The following is a 16,593-nucleotide window of genomic DNA, read 5'->3' as shown; positions in this document are numbered from 1 at the left end:
TTAAAGCACTTACACAACTTTAGAGCTGTAAATGCCCTACAAGGCATAAGTCACTCTTATTACTTGTTATTCCCTCAATGCTAAAATTGATCATTTGACTGCAGGATTTCCCCAGAAACTTTAGGGATCGGGGGGGGGGGGGGGAGGAGCCATCAAAGAGCCTGAAAGTAGAAAAATCTTGGAAATATAAGGACATATAGCTCAAGATCTTTATTTACTTTATTATTCACACAGGTCAAGGTTAAAGAGTCTGAGAACAGATAATGAAACCTTATATATTTTCCCACCAAGATACTGGGATGACAAGTATGGTATAGAGCTCTAAACAGATAAGACAGGAAACCCCATGACTAAGGATCAGATTATGTCACAGAGGCCACAGATTCTATAACTTTCAGAGACCTCAGTGAGATTTTCCACCTCAGCCCTAGGGCCAAAGCCCCAAGCTGCCGTGGGGGGCCCTGGAGCCCCAAGCCGCCCCATTATCTTTAGTAAAAGTCACAGACAGGTTGACGGCTTCTGTGAATTTTTGTTTATTGCCTGAGACCAGTCAGTGATTTTTAGTAAAAATCAGTGACAAAATCTTAGCCTTACCTATGACTATATCCCCACTATACATCTCTGCAGGGCTAGCTGCCTTTGTTTTGCGTGGCTGAGATGCTATGACTAACTGTTTTTTGTTGCGTAGGGGAGAAGAGGGAAGATGACGCATTTATTTAAAACAGTGAAACCCTGTTAGCTGCATTGAGAAGACAAGTTGTTTTCTAGAACACACCTGTGGACAGTGTTTATCATCAAGGTACAATTGACGAAGCATAAGTGAAAATACCAGCTAAGAAAACACTGCCGTGTATTGAAGAAATTAAATGGGTTATGATCTCTGATTCCTACATAAGAGGACTGATATTTTGGAGGTTTGTGGGAGGTAGGAATTTTCCTGCTGCTGCGACCAGAAGTGTTTAAATTACCTGCTCCATTAACCAATATAGTCACAACAGCAACCAATTTGAACTAAAGCTGATCAGTTAACATCCTGTAGTCCCCTTCCCTTCCCTTAAAATTGTGGAACACTTTCTGTGGGGCTTCAATCAGTTGCAGAAACTAACCCGCAGGAATAAATACCACAAACATTACACATGGCGTGCCATCTTTCTCTTTGCCTTTGGACGTTTTCACTGTCCTCTGTTTCTTAGGTTTTGATACCTACGAAGTGTCTCCTTTTCTGCTGTTGAAAAGTTTACTTTCCTTCCTCTTTTATAGCAGTGGCTCTCAACCTTTCCAGACTACTGTACCCCTTTCAGGAGTCTGATTTGTCTTGTGTACCCCCAAGTTTCACTTCACTAGAAGAGTACTTGCTTACAAAATCAGACATAAAAATGTCACAGCACACTATTACTGAAAAATTGCTTACTTTCTCATTTTTACCATGGAATATAAATATTGTACTTACATTTCAGTGTATAGTATACAGAGCAGTACTAACAAGTAATTGTCTGTATGAAATTTTAGTTTGTACTGACTTCACTACTGCGTTTTATGTAGCGTGTTGTAAAAGTAGGCAAATATCTAGATAAGCTGATGTACCCCCTGAACGACATTTGCATACCCACAGGGTATACCTACACCAGGTTGAGAACCACTGTTTTATAGGACATCACACCTTTCTGCCTCTCTTTCTTTTAAAGCACTGTTAATTGTCTCTTCTCATACCACTCCCACCAAACCTCTCTTTTCTTGTTCTGTTTCCCCACCCCGGCTGATAAAGATGTAAACACAATTAGCAAAGAACACTCCTTACGATGGCAGGGCATCTTTAATCTTCATGTGAGAAATATCATTGTAGAGGGCTATCGAGACAACCTCCTCCATAGGGCAGATGAGCCCATACTCTTCACAGCCATTCTCAATTACCAGAGGATCCGACTTATGTGGGTCAAACATGATGTTGTTTGGAGTCACTATCATGACACCCCCAACTACACCCTAATAATAAAAACAAAGAGAGAGTTAGCATATCAAATCTAATCACTGACCAGAGGTCACTTTAATGAATAGCTCAGTGTCAACCTTTAAGTTATTTGCCTAGTATAATACTCTCTCTCATGTCTCTTTATACCCATGTGGGGCAATATTTTCTAACAGAACGCTCTGGCTCCCAGCTGCACTGGCCCAGGTATTATAAAGAAGGATAAATAAAAAGAGAACTCTTTGGAACACTCAAAATGCTTAGCTGACAAGGACAGTGTTATAAAGAGGATTCAAGGTACTTAACTCTCATCCCTGGCTGCTATAAACTAGAGCTACAGCTTGTTAATTAACCAGAGGCAAGGAAAGAGGATTTTTTTTTAAACCCACCAACAACTTTTTATTTTGGCTACACCGGTAACTCTGTGCTAGCAGCCCTACCTCAACCTGCTGGTATGGACTTCTGCACACATGCAGGGCTTCCCAGTAATAGGAATATGGAGAGGTTGCTGTACTGACAGCAGATGAATCTAGAGTTCCACATCCCCTTCCTTGAGAGCGCCATCTGGTACACAGAAAATCTTTTCTTGACCTATTTTACAGGGACCCAACATGGTGATTCCAGTCTCCACCCTCCAATGTCACCACTGGACCAAGCTGGCAATTTACACTGCTGCGGAAAAGATTTTTAACTCTTGGAAATGACTAGCCCTGGGTTGGACAAACAACTGTCTCCAACAACCAGATATGGGGCTCATGGATGTGGCCTTTTAGTAGCCTACAATCATGACCAAATTTTCAGCTAATGCTGCACTTGATCTTAAGTCATTTGACAGACAGTTGTCACAAGGCCCAAATGACAATAAGATTAGCCTGCATAACACTGCAAGCATCACTAAGGAAAAGGCTAGTCAACCAGCAAGTCATGCCAGTGGAGGCTAGGAAGCCAGAGGAAGAGATACAAAACAAACAGATCGATACTAGGGAGCACATGTTACCTTTAGTTTGTGGAGCAAAGGCAAGATATACTTTGCACATGTTTCTTCTGTGTGATATGTGTATATGGCGGGAGGTTCTGCCATTCAAACTCACAGCTATCAAAGTCACTGTTCTCAATACAGACAGCAGAATTCTACATATATCGGCCAAGTTCTGTATTTGGGCCAAAGGGGAAACAGGACTACATCAGGCTCTGCTTGAAGATATGTTACCAAGAACAAAGTTCACACTGGACTGCTGAGGTGTGAAGCTGTTTTTGGCTCCTAAAGCATACGTAGGCTTCAAAGAAAGTGACCAGTTATATATTTTGTGAAATGGAACCCAATATCAAAAAAGCTTCATATAAGAAAGCACTATGTTGTACAAATTTCTGCATAAGACACACTGTAGTATTCTGCTACTTTCTACAAAAACTCCAAGTTGGTTAAATGCATATTCCACATCTATTCAGAACCAGAAAAAGCAAACACAAAACAATAGGACAAAAGAAAAATAAAGCTAAGTTGAAACAATTAGTATCTCAGGTGTTTCCTGTTGTCTCCAAAGAATGGGAAAACTCAAGTGTGTAAACATCTTTTATAGGAGACTTAAATGAAAAACAACAAGAGTAGATAAGAAAAATAAATAAGCGTAAGGAAACAGAGTTTTCATACTTCAGGAGTGAGAGAACTAAGATCTGCCCTGATCTTGTGCATTTACCTCTAAAGAGAGTTCAAAGCCAATTCAGGTCACACACATACAACAACGAAAAGGGACATTTGTCCATTTTATAAAGTGATCCTGTCATTTGATGGAACTTGGCAGTCTCTGCTCAGGCGTTTTGTATATCATGATTAGTGGAACTATGAAGTGCAATACTCTCTGTACGGGTGTCTTCCTAGCAGATGGGTGCCCCCCCAACAGTTCTTGGAAGGAGACCTTTCTAATAAAAGGCTATAAAGGAGAAAGAGATGGGTGGGAAGGAAGAGCTAGTCTTCTATCAAGCAGTCACTGTAATAAGAAAATGGATGTAAAGAGCAAATATGTCAGTATAGTGCAAAGTAACAAACAGAATGTCCAGAGCACTTACTTACGTTATGCTTGGCTCCCAACCCTGCTGTTGGCCTCTGACTTACACTAACAACAAAAGTTCACTCTCTAAAAGGATCTCGAATGAGACACAAGGCACAAGCTCCACTTACCTTACCATCTGTGAAGTAACGGCAATTCATTTTTAAAAATTTGACAACTATTGGTTCATCTTCCTCCGAGGTAGATGACAGGACTCTCTCAATTGGTTTGAAGGCCTTTCTTGCCAAGTCAGCATCCTTTAAAAAGCAAAAGCCTCAGTGCGAAACAACAGGACCAGTTTCACAGACATGTTCTTTCTTAGTTTTTGAAAAATTAAAGACCAAGGTCCATTAACAATTTTCCTTTTGGTTTAAAGGAAAAACACGGCCAGATTTATATTTCATACTCCCCCCAGCATGTGACCACGTTTTGTTTATAACTTTATAAAAAAAAAAATCTCCAAGTAAATGACAGACGGGAAATTAAGAAAAAACAAAACCACGCACTACAAGAGTTTTCAGTTAGACACCTATATTTACCACACTTAGGCCTATAGGCTGCGCAGTAGCCTATTTAGTGCCACACAGACACTTAGGGAACTCACCCTGCGGCCCAGACCTGCCGTGGCCGGATCAGGCCCAGGTGCAGCCTGACCCTGGAGCAGCCTGGTGGTCCCAGCTGCGGCACAGCCAGCCTGCCGACCCTGCTGGAGCTGGGGTGCCTACCCTGCAGCCCCAGCCCCAGAGCTCCCAAGGCAGGGACAAGCGCCTCTCCACCCCAGCCCAGGTGCTGCTGCGGGGAGAGAGCGCGGGGGTCCTCTCTCTGCGCAGTAGCCCCAGAGCACCCTCCTGCATCCCAAAACCATCATCCCCAGCCCCACCCCAGAGCCCACACCCCCAGCCGCAGCCCTCAAACCCCTGCACCCAACCCTCATCCCCAGCGCCACCCCAGAGCCCACACCCCCAGCTGGATCCCTCACACCCCTGCACCCCAACCCTCTGCCTCAATTGAGCCCCCTCGCACAAAAACCCCTCGGCCCCACCCCCACCACATGAATGTTGTTATGTGCACCAATATGAATGTGATGTGTCACAAATCACCTCCGTACTGGTGCACATAATAAAATTCATTCTGCACATGGGTGGGAAAAATTAGAGAGAACACTGGCTAAGGCCCAATTCTTCAATTTGACTGACATGGAAATACCAATGCACACAGCCCCACTCGCTTTAATGGGATTCCATTTTCATGGATCAGATTGTAGGACTGAGGCTTAACACTCTCAGCAGTTTACTGCATTCTAGTCTCAAATCTCTCTTAAATAGCCATAGATTTGGGGGTGAGGATTGGTGTAACTGTGTAAACAGCAGCACAGAAACATCTGAACTCCCAGGAACAACTGGCTCAAACCCATCAGCTGGTTTTAATGCCATTTTCTACAATGCCTCAATTGCAACCTCATCAAAAATAACTATTTAATAGGATTTAACCTGAGCTTCAAAGAGACAGTGTTCTATAAACACAAGATTTACTTACAGGAAGTTTATCATATTCAGCATCTGATGATGAAGGAGAAACAGGAGCACCAGGACTGGAAGACGCTAACCTAGCAGCACTGGAACAGTGGTCAGTATCTGGGACATAGAGAACCTACACAAAGATTACATTAAACACAAATAACTTATTTTAAAATAATTACATATAGAAGAAAAAAAGACAGACATATGTAATATAAACACTATGGTCCTGATTCTGCAATGAGATCTATGCAGGAGTCCCAACAAAGACAATCTGGTATTGACAACACATCTCACTGCAAAACACATTCTGGAATAACTCCTATCTCTAAAATTCTTATTTGTCAGTCAGTGGGGTTCCATATGAATCTCACTGAAGGATCAGGGTCTATATTTTGTTTTTTGAGAAAGGCAGTAGCATACACCAGTTTTGAAAGAATGACAACCTCCCTTACCTGTGTAAACTACAACCTAACTACAAGATTAACTAATACAGAAATCATCACAGGATAGTCTATAGAAGTTAGTGCAGCAGATGCCTGTTATAAAGGCAAAAATTGGACCAAAAAAAAAAAAAAAAAAAAGAAAAGCCACTGGAGGAAGCAACAAATGTAAATTTTAGAGCTAGAAGTTACAGGAAATTATGTTTTGCAATAAGATCTCTCTTTTCCAAACCATATTTATGTCAGAGGGAAAAACTCTTCTGAATTCAAGAGAAAATATATAATGGAACACTGTCAGGTACCTTGGAAACTTTTTATTTAAAAAAATAAACCTAAATGTCAACAAATTTTTTTAATAAAAACATTTGTTGACATTTAGATTTAAGCCATGTTTTGTTTGGATTTTTACTCTTACAGACTTTCAAGCTTTTAGTAGCATAAGACCTTAAAAATAAAACTGCACAGTCATTTGTCAATGTCAAAGCCCAAAGAAGTGCAGAAAGAAATACTCTTCAATGGTCAAAAAGTTAAAACCACAGAACTTTTTAAACCCACAATATTATTTACGAGTACAGACATTTTCAAAAAATTACATTTTTTTTTTTTTTTTTTTAATAGAAACTGAAGGCGTCCCTGTAGGTGAATTCACTCAGGATTTCTGGTTAGAGAGAAATTTCAGAATTTTGAGAATTGGTTTTGTTCTGACTCAGAATGAAATCAAATTTTCAAGATTTCTTGCAAATCAGAAATTCTGGAAAAATCTGTTTCTGAAATGCCAATATATTGTGTTTCCATATCTAACTATGTTCCCAGGACAGCAGCTGCTCACTGACTATTAGCAGTGGTGAAGCTGACAAGGATGTCAATTTCACTCAGCAGCTGCTGTGGGCTCCTGCCATGCAGATTGCCTCTGGCCAGCTGGCTTCCTGGGTTGCCTGATTCCCAAGTGGGCCTAGACCAATTCTTGCAACCATCTGAGCTAGACTCCGTTATGAGGTTTTATACTACTGCCCATCACCATCATATACATCTGCCTAATAGACTCATTAAGTTGGGGGTGGGGGTGGGGGTTTTAAACGCATAGCAAAAAATCAGAATTTTTCAGTATTTAAAACTTAAAAATTACCTGCCCTGGAACAATTGTGTGTGTGAACAGCCTATTGAGCTCCACAAGTCTGTTTGGAGTGATGTTAAATTTCAATGCTATGCTGTTTAGGGTGTCCTGACTTCCAGCCTGAAGAAAGGAAACTTGATGTTTAAGACACAGCAATAATCAAGTACAGGATCAGTATAATAGTTTAAATAAACTTTATCGGGTAGACCAGTTGCAGGGTATGGACTCGGTGATCTAACATATTTCCTATCAATCTAATTTTTGCAAGATGACACAGTTAATTATAAGACAACAGCTACTGTGTTAACAGCACTTTTTCCACTCTACAAAACAGAGAAAAGAGAACAGTTAAGATCCCTCTCTCACTGCTTCATCAACCTTAGTTAAACAATGTATCATTTTAACTTAGCTCCTTCCAGTTAGAACTGGTTAGGAGAGAGGAGGAGGGGGGCACATTGTACACACATTATATATATTTGATGTTCGTTACTCTTTCACCCATTCTAGCAGTTAAGATTAAAGCCTGTTCTCAGCAGGCCTGGTGGTAACAGCATACTAGCACATGAGAGAATCAGGTTAAGAGTTCCTTCCCTTCCTGGATCTGTAGGGAAAGGGGACATTGCAATATGTCCCTGGCACCTTTCAGTAAGCTTTCTCCCAGTATACAACTAATCACTTCTGGTACAGAGGCAGTGTACATCATTGGCATTCCAAAAAGAAAACGCTGGCATCTCATGACCAGGGTACAAACATATTCCTGCTAGAAGGCCTAGGCAACATTTAATGGGACAGAAATCTTTCTCAGAGGAAGAGGAGAGATTTTACATGGCCCCACTATGGAACTGGAAATACAGAAGGCAGGCAGCTGGGAAAGGGTGGGTGATGCCCAAGTTAGAGGATGGTTGTGGAGTTGAGACCAATTTCCCTTCCTACACACAGGATATTTGGAAGATATTTTTAAAAAGGAATTAAAGGGTGTCTATATTAGTTTGGTTTCTTTAGAGTCTCATTAACCTCGACAACCTCATTTTAAACAACATTAATAAATGACCTAATTATGCACCCAGTACTTACAGTATATTCTATAGTTCCAAGGGGTTTCTGAGCAACCATTTTCTTCTCTTTCTTTTCATTGGTTTTGTTTTGATTGTCATCTGAGGAACAAAAAAACAATGTCTCAAACCATTCATTTACCTGTCAACATTTTTCAAGTGAGGATATTTACAGTATGTGGGATATAACTGTGGTTTGATCACATACAACAGTGACACCGCAAAAAAAAAAAAAAAGGCTGTCAAGTTCTGAAATTTTACCATATGGCCACCAAGACTAAATCAATACTAGGTTCTGATTAGCATTTTAAAGCCTTTTAAGGTCAACTTATACTGTACTGCATCCCTGTAAAAAGTCTTCGTGGATTCTTCCCTTAGTTAATGAAGAACAATTTACTTCTGGGGCAAAGCACATTTTTGTACTACATGACTGGGGTGATGTCCAGATAGAAAGAGCTAGCACATGGTCGTATTCAATAATTCTGCATCAGTAGGTTTATGAACAATCAGAATAATACTTAATATTTTAAATACTATTTCCACCCTCAAAATATTTTACAAACTAAGGCCCTTGTAGACACTTACGCACCTGAATAGTTCCGTTAACTCATGAGCATAAAATTAATCCCATGTGTGTAAAACTTGGCAGGATAAGAGCTTAATTCATTAGAATTCTCAACTTCAGTGTTAGGTAGGTAATAATATCCTTATTTTTTGCAGAGAGTTTAAGTAACATGCCCAAAATATGAGAGAGACAACAGGTATCTGTCAGTCAGTTGCATGCCCACAGCTCTCACTGACTTCAAGGATTACTGAGTAAAGGTGCTGGAGGATAAACCTGCATGGAGTTCTACTGAAATCAATGGGACTCTGCCTAGGTTGATCCCTTTGGAGGGCTGAAATCTGATTTTGAAAACAAGCATTTTTTTCTTAACTACATGGTGCAATTATTTCTTTGGAAAACTAAAGTTACTCCTCAATTACTTAGAAACAGTCATGCAGACACTGCAGCTACTTAAGAGATAAACCACTTTTACTAAATACATACAGCTAAATGACTAGATAATTGTATTGATTGTAAAGGTATTGGCAGCATCATGTCTTTTCTTGCTAATCTATACTCATAAGCAAGTGCTAAAATCAAAACATGGTAAACACAGCATGAATAAAGCGCCTGTAAAAAAAAAACCCCAAAAGACCTTAAGGATCTGATGCTATTGGGAGTTCTGGATGTGAAGAAACATGCCACACCATAGGGACACAACATAAGTATTAATTTTCAAATTGTGCCATTACTACAAAATAGTCTCTGTACGTGCTTAATGGAAACAAAACCAAACATTTTTAGGGGCAAAGGTACAATTATTTGCTATTAGAGAACAACTTCTAAAATACACCCGTTCACGTAAGATTTCAAATTGATTCAGCCCCTTAACCTCCTCCCCCACACTCTAACAAGTAAAGTGACCAGCGGAAGGAAACAGGAATCAAAGACTGCATACCTAGCAAAAGGTAAGGCTGTCTGTAGTCAACACACCAGGAGAAATGCTTGTGAACGGAAAAACTGTGCATAACCTCTAGCAGGTTGTTCTGGGGTATCAAACTGCTAGGATCATAGGCCACAACTTCAGGTAAGGACTCGCAGCTGTCTCCATTTGCCGAATTGTACCCAGAAGACAAAGTCTCATCGCTTTCAACACTGCTGCATTCTTGGGGGAATCTGCACGCAGCTCTTTTGTCTGCGGCAGCCGCCGCCGCAGCGGGAGAAGGGCAGATGTTGCAACATTCACCTGGATCGTGGGTACAACAACACTCCACTGCAAACATCTCCGGGCGGGGAAGGAGGGCAGAGTACCTAATCACGCGCAACGCGTCTGATAAGGAACGTGGTGGCTCATACCCTGCAAAGGAACGGGGACTTCTGATGCTGCTGTTCCGTTGCTTGTCCTGCAATCCTTCTAGAAAGGACACGTCTCTCCCCTTTCCTCGCCGCCGGCGCCGCCGCCTCCTCCTCCCCCCAAGACCGCTCGCTTGGCTCCAAGCGAGACAGGCAGTTCCAGCAGAGCCTCTTGCTGCTCTGAGCTGTGGGGGCCTCTCCCCTGCAGATTGAGGCCCCTTTCCAACAACAGAGCGTGCTTGCTGCTCGCTGAACTAACGCAATGGGAAGAAGCTGCTGCCCACCCCTCGGGTCTTCTCCGATCAGCTAGAGAAACGCTGGCAGAGGGCAGGGCAGCGGAGCTCTCGCAGTGCTGACTGGGGAGGGGGCTTGCTCTGCGCAGTCCAGTTCCAACCAGACTAGAGCAGGAGCAGAGCGAGTGCTGCCCTGCACGCACCGCCCCCAGCCCCAGGATGGCAGGCTCTGTCTGGAACAAAAGTATAAGGGCCCTCCCTGGTCCTGCGCATGCAACACGTACAACCCCAAGCCCTGCAATAAAGCACAGGAAGGCGCAGGGCCAGTAGTGGGACAAGGAGCACTTAGACTACCTGCACAGGTGGCTCCTGAGCGGGGTGGGAGGAAGACGGACACGAGTCTCCACAAATCAGTTTTAACAACACTAGCAGCTGTTTCTACGAACCCATTAAAATAGATTCCAGTCCCTGCTTTGTGATCTAACCCCACAAAGCCCTGAAAATTAAACTTTAGGTCTGTTTAACAATATCTATTTCTTTAAGGTAACCAGTGGCTGATTCACTTGTTCCATCCTGCTTTGTGATTTGGAGAACAGGTAACCAAATACTGCAAAGCAGGCCTTCTGGTACTTTGTTACTCTTTTAGGGAGACTCTGAAATTTAACATCCTTGTAAGGGGGGAAAGACCAAAGAAACCTAGCACAATAGCATTTAACTTCAAGAAGGGAAACTATACAAAAATGAGCAGGTTACTTAAATTAAAAGGAACAATCATAAGAGTTAAACGCCTGCAAGCTGCATGGAAACTCTTTAAAAACACCATAATAGAGGCTCCAACTAAATGTATCCTCCTCCCCTCCAAGTACCAAAAATGCATGGTAGTTCTTGGCTTGTGTAACTGTTAATGTATTTACTTAGTAGGGTTCTAAACAGCTGTCTGATGGAATACAGAAAACTGAGCTGATTCTTGTTTTTAATTTAAAAAGCCTACATAATGCAAACAGAAAGGAAGCTTTGCAAAAGTTCACAAAATCAGCTTAGGCTAAATATAAATTCTAACTGAGGCAAAAGAGACACTGTCAAAATTAATTATACCCAATTTTCACCAATAACTATTTTTCTTGCATCTAGCACCTTTGCCAATACATATGTTCTTCTTTCCAAGTGCAAGAGAAATAGCATACATGAGAATACAAACCTTGTATAAAATTAATTTTTTACATAGATTTTTAATTTGATCACCTTTATAGTCACCTTTCTTCTATAAGATTGAAATTTTCAAAGAGATAAGTTGCATGACTTATGACCCAGTACTTAAAATATAAAAGATTGCCAAATAGCCTTGTTTGCAAGAAATGATGGGACGTATGTTTATAAACCGTCTGAGTTTCTTCTTAATGTTGCTGGTGAATTCACATTGAGTGGCTGGTATATTTTTGTTAGGGTTTTTGTAATCAGTTGTTTTTGCAGAATTTGAGGATACTCTCCGTACGGTGATCATAGCATTGTAGGCCTGTAAGGGACTTCGAGAGGTCATCTAGTCCCGTTCCCTGCACTCGTGGCAGGACTAAATATTATGGCAGATACCTGTTGACTCATATATTTTGGGCATGTTACTTAAACTCTCTGCAAAAAAAATAAAGATAACAACACTTGCCTACCTACCTAACACTGAAGTTCAAGGTCTTTGTTACCCAGGTAATGCCATGTTAACTTCCTAAAAAGTGGTTGTTTGTCTTTTTCATTTTGATATTTTCAGCGCATGTGGCATACAACACTGAATACTTTTTAAAAAGCTGCTGGTTTCAGCAGGACTTTTTTCCAGAAAATAACATGAGCCCAGGATGACATAAAACAAATCTTATTGGGCCATGTTATCAGAATTGAAAGTAGTTTTCATAACTGATGTGCCTGAAGACACTCAGGGGATGGTGCTGCAAGGTAGAGTAAGCTACAGTCACCACCCATCAAAACCAAGGAGAAAGCTGAGATGATCACTTTTTTGAGACAAAAGATGACTGATAAAAGAAAAGGAGTCCTTGTGGCACCTTAGAGACTAACCAATTTATTTGAGCATGAGCTTTCGTGAGCTACAGCTCACTTCATCAGATGCATCTGATGAAGTGAGCTGTAGCTCACGAAAGCTCATGCTCAAATAAATTGGTTAGTCTCTAAGGTGCCACAAGGACTCCTTTTCTTTTTGCGAATACAGACTAACACGGCTGTTACTCTGAAAGATGACTGATGTTTCAGAACCCCAGGACTAATTACTTCCAGGAAAGGAAATCATAACATCAATAAATGGGCTATACCAGCCTTTGACCAGTCTCCCAGCACCTGAAAAGCCCTCTACTGTGAAGTACTGTGCCAGCTATGACATCATCTACTTTCTTGACTGCAGCTCTAGCTCCTGACCCATGGAAGTCCAGAAGACTGCAAGCGCAGAAGAGTTTGCAAATTCCCTGTTATCTTCTTCTTCTTTTTTCCCTTTTTTCTACTTTTTCCCTTTGTTTTCATTATCTGGGAGACATCCCAACCTTTTTTGTTAGTTTAGGATGTGAAGGTATGGTTGTCTGTGTGTGGATGTGTGTCTGAGTGCCTGTAAAGCCCTCACAGGGAAGGCCTCAGAAAGGAAGATTCCCTCTGTGACGGGTTATATCACAGAAAACCCTTGGGAACTGCCACCTGATCTGCCAGAACTACTTCTGCTCCTGCTTTCCTGCCTTGTCAGCTTAGGACTCCAGCACCCTAACTAGTTTGAGCCAGACCCGCTAGCCTGCTGCAAACCCAGACCCAGGTCTGAACCACGTCCCCTAACAGCTGTAGGCTTAACTGAAAGCAACTTACAGAAGTGCTCCTGTCTTTGACACTCAGATGCCCAACTCCCAATGGGGTCCAAACCCTAAATAAATCCGTTTTACCCTGTATAACGCTTATACAGGGTAAACTCATAAATTGTTCGCCCTCTATAACACTGATAGAGACATATGCACAGCTGTTTGCCTCCCCCCCCCCAAGTATTAATACATAATCTGGGTTAATTAATAAGTAAAAAGTAATTTTATTAAATACAGAAAGTAGGATTTAAGTGGTTCCAAGTAGTAACAGACAGAACAAAGTGGGGGGGGAGGGGAGTGCTAAAGGAGTTGGCGGCTGTGATTGCAGAACCATTGGCCATTATCTTTGAAAACTTATGGCGATCGGGGGAAGTCCCGGACGACTGGAAAAAGGCTAATGTAGTGCCCATCTTTAAAAAAGGGAAGAAGGAGGATCCTGGGAACTACAGGCCAGTCAGCCTCACCTCAGGCCCTGGAAAAATTATGGAGCAGGTCCTCAAGGAATCAATTCTGAAGCACTTAGAGGAGAGGAAAGTGATCAGGAACAGTGAGCATGGATTCACCAAGGGCAAGTCATGCCTGACTAATCTAATTGTCTTCTATGACGAGATAATTGGCTCTGTGTATGAGGGGAAAGCGGTGGACGTGTTGTTCCTTGACTTTAGCAAAGCTTTTGACACGGTCTCCCACAGTATTCTTGCCAGTAAGTTAAAGAAGTATGGGCTGGATGAATGGACTATAAGGTGGATAGAAAGTTGGCTAGATTGTCGATTAACGGGTAGTGATCAATGACTCCATGTCTAGTTGGCAGCCAGGATCAAGTGGAGTGCCCCAAGGGTCGGTCCTCGGGCTGCTTTTGTTCAATATCTACATAAATGATCTGGAAGATGGTGTGGATTGCACCCTCAGCAAGTTTGCAGATGACACTAAACTGGGAGGAGAGGTAGATATGTTGGAGGGTAGGGATAGGATACAGAGGGCCCGAGACAAATTAGAGGATTGGGCCAAAAGAAATCTGAAGAGGTTCAACAAGGACAAGTGCGGGGTCCTGCACTTAGGACGGAAGAATCCCATGCACCGCTACAGACGAGGGACCGAATGGCTCAGCAGCAGTTCTCCAGAAAAGGACCTAGGGGTTACAGTGGATGAGAAGCTGGATGAGAGTCAACAGTGTGCCCTTGTTGCCAAGAAGGACAATGGCATTTTGGGATGTATATGTAGGGGCATTGCCAGCAGATCAAGGGACGTGATCGTTCCCCTCTATTCGACATTGGTGAGGCCTCATCTAGAGTACTGTGTTCAGTTTTGGGCCCCACACTACAAGAAGGATGTGGAAAAATTGGAAAGAGTCCAGCGGAGGGCAACAAAAATGATCAGGGGACTGAAATACATGACTTATGAGGAGAGGCTGAGGGAACTGGGATTGTTTAGTCTGTGGAAGAGAAGAATGAGGGGCGATTTGATAGTTGCTTTCAACTACCTGAAAGGGGGTTCCAAAGAGGATGGATCTAGACTGTCAGTGGTACCAGATAACAGAACAAGGAGTAATGGTCTCAAGTGGCAGTGGGGGAGGTTTAGGTTGGATATTAAGAAAAACATTTTCACTAGGAGGGTGGTGAAACACTGGAATGCGTTACCTAGGGAGGTGGTGGAATCTCCTTCCTTAGAAGTTTTTAAGGTCAGGCTTGACAAAGCCCAGGCTGGGATGATTTAGTTGGGTATTGGTCCTGCTGTGAGCAGGGGGTTGGACTAGATGACCTCCTGAGGTCCCTTCCAACCCTGATATTCTATGATATGAATTACCAAGCAAAATAAAATAAACCCCGCAAGTCTATGTCTAATAAAGCTGAATATAGACAAAACTTCACCAGTTCCAGTAAGCTTCCTTTTACAGACTGATCTCCTTCTAGTCCAGGTCCAGCAATCACTCACACCCCCTGTAGTTATTGCCCTTTGTTCCAATTTCTTTCTTGGTGGTGGAGAGGCTCTCTCTTTAGCCAGCTGAAGACAAAATGGAGGGGGTCTCCCCTGGGCTTAAATAGACTTTCTCTTGTGGATGGAGACCCCCTCCTCTCTCCTATGCAAAGTCCAGCTCCAAAATGGAGTTCTGGAGTCACCTGGGCAAGTCACGTGTCCATGCATGACTCACAGCTTTTACAGGCAGAAGCCATTGCCCACATGGTTTCTTGAATGTCTCCAGGAAGACTTCTCATGTGGACTGGAGCATTCCAAGATGCATTGTTCCTTAAATGCTTCTTGATTGGGCATTTAACTTTCCTTTCTTAAGTTAAGAATAACTTAAATTCCTTTCTCCGGAACTGATCAAATGCTCTACTAAGGTTATTTAGAAATCAAGCCAGTACAAGGCCAATATTCATAACTTCAAATACAATAATGATACATGCATACAAATAGGATTAACAGATTCAGTAGATCATAACCTTTCCATAGGTATGTTACGTGGCATATGTAGCATAGAACATATTCCAGTTATGTCATATATATTCATAAGCATATTTCCATAAAGCCTTATGGGGGGCACCATAACACCCTTCTCCCCCGGTTCAAAACAACACTAAAAGCTATCTCTTAAAAGATATTTAGTAACGTGTATTCCGTATTCCATGTAAGCGTCCAGGAAACTTAAGACTGTCAGCTGAAAATTGTTAAGTAAGACTTGTCAAACTTCTGGTTATCGGAGTGTTCTGCTAAAAGTCTGTAATCCTGGCTGGGCAACTGGAGGCAGGAGAGAAAGGGTTAACCACCAGATAAAAGTTTGGAAATCAGCTTAGACATTGAACAATAGTTTGGTTTGAATATTAAAATATCCAACCCACTCCAAGCTCTGATTTGAGTAACAGCCACCTCCTTAGATTGCCTGTAAGGACTGATGGTCTGTGAGCCCCAGGCACTGTTAACTTTTCTTTGGCCACTTTGTGGAATCTAAAGAATGATCTTCCTGGGATCCAGAGGAGAGGGATGCCATGAAAAAGAGAGCTATGACGAGTTTTCTGAGTAGTGGGGGAGGGAGATAAACACAGCCATTCCCCTCCCAGCAGGGATTTGAGGGACACCATTCAGATCATGGTCAACCCTATTAACTAATAGATAGTAAATCTGATAAACACAGAAGATACTTTGTGTAACTATAACCAATAGTAATAGACCTCTTTTGTAATAGGCATATTTTATTAGTTTTCACTGGTTGCCTGTCCATTGTATGTATGTGGGTGTGTTATCTCAATATGGAAACTAAAAAAATTGCTAGAGGAAAACCAGGATCCTTATTTCTGAAGAATTCATTTGCTCCTGCTACTTATTCCCTACCTAAAATGACAATCCCTCAATTTTCAGAGTCAACTACTTGTCAACTGCTGGAAATGGCCCATCTTGATTATCACTACATTTTTTTCTCTCCTGCTGGTAATAGCTCACCTTAGATCACTCTCATTATAGTAAAAAGAAAAGGAGTACTTGTGGCACCTT

General features: G+C 41.9%; 1 protein-coding gene across 5 annotated transcripts in view; it reads right to left on the bottom strand.

Annotated features, from left to right (window-relative positions):
* The window catches only part of NCOA7 (nuclear receptor coactivator 7), a 168,117-nt gene that overhangs the window by 34,024 nt on the left and 117,500 nt on the right, over window positions 1-16,593 (bottom strand). For all 5 annotated transcript variants that reach the window (XM_077813014.1, XM_077813013.1, XM_077813012.1 and 2 more), the window contains 5 exons: window positions 8,163-8,242; window positions 7,101-7,208; window positions 5,551-5,664; window positions 4,146-4,271; window positions 1,799-1,983 (listed from right to left, as the gene is read on the bottom strand). In XM_077813014.1, coding sequence (XP_077669140.1) covers window positions 1,799-1,983; window positions 4,146-4,271; window positions 5,551-5,664; window positions 7,101-7,208; window positions 8,163-8,242 — 613 coding nt within the window. The remainder of the gene's footprint in view (window positions 1-1,798; window positions 1,984-4,145; window positions 4,272-5,550; window positions 5,665-7,100; window positions 7,209-8,162; window positions 8,243-16,593) is intronic.

The sequence above is a fragment of the Eretmochelys imbricata genome, chromosome 3 (genome assembly GCF_965152235.1).
Source record: "Eretmochelys imbricata isolate rEreImb1 chromosome 3, rEreImb1.hap1, whole genome shotgun sequence".
NCBI classification, from domain to species: domain Eukaryota; kingdom Metazoa; phylum Chordata; order Testudines; family Cheloniidae; genus Eretmochelys; species Eretmochelys imbricata.
The sequence above is the reverse complement of the archived record's forward strand: the minus strand, read 5'-3'. Positions and strand labels throughout refer to the sequence as shown.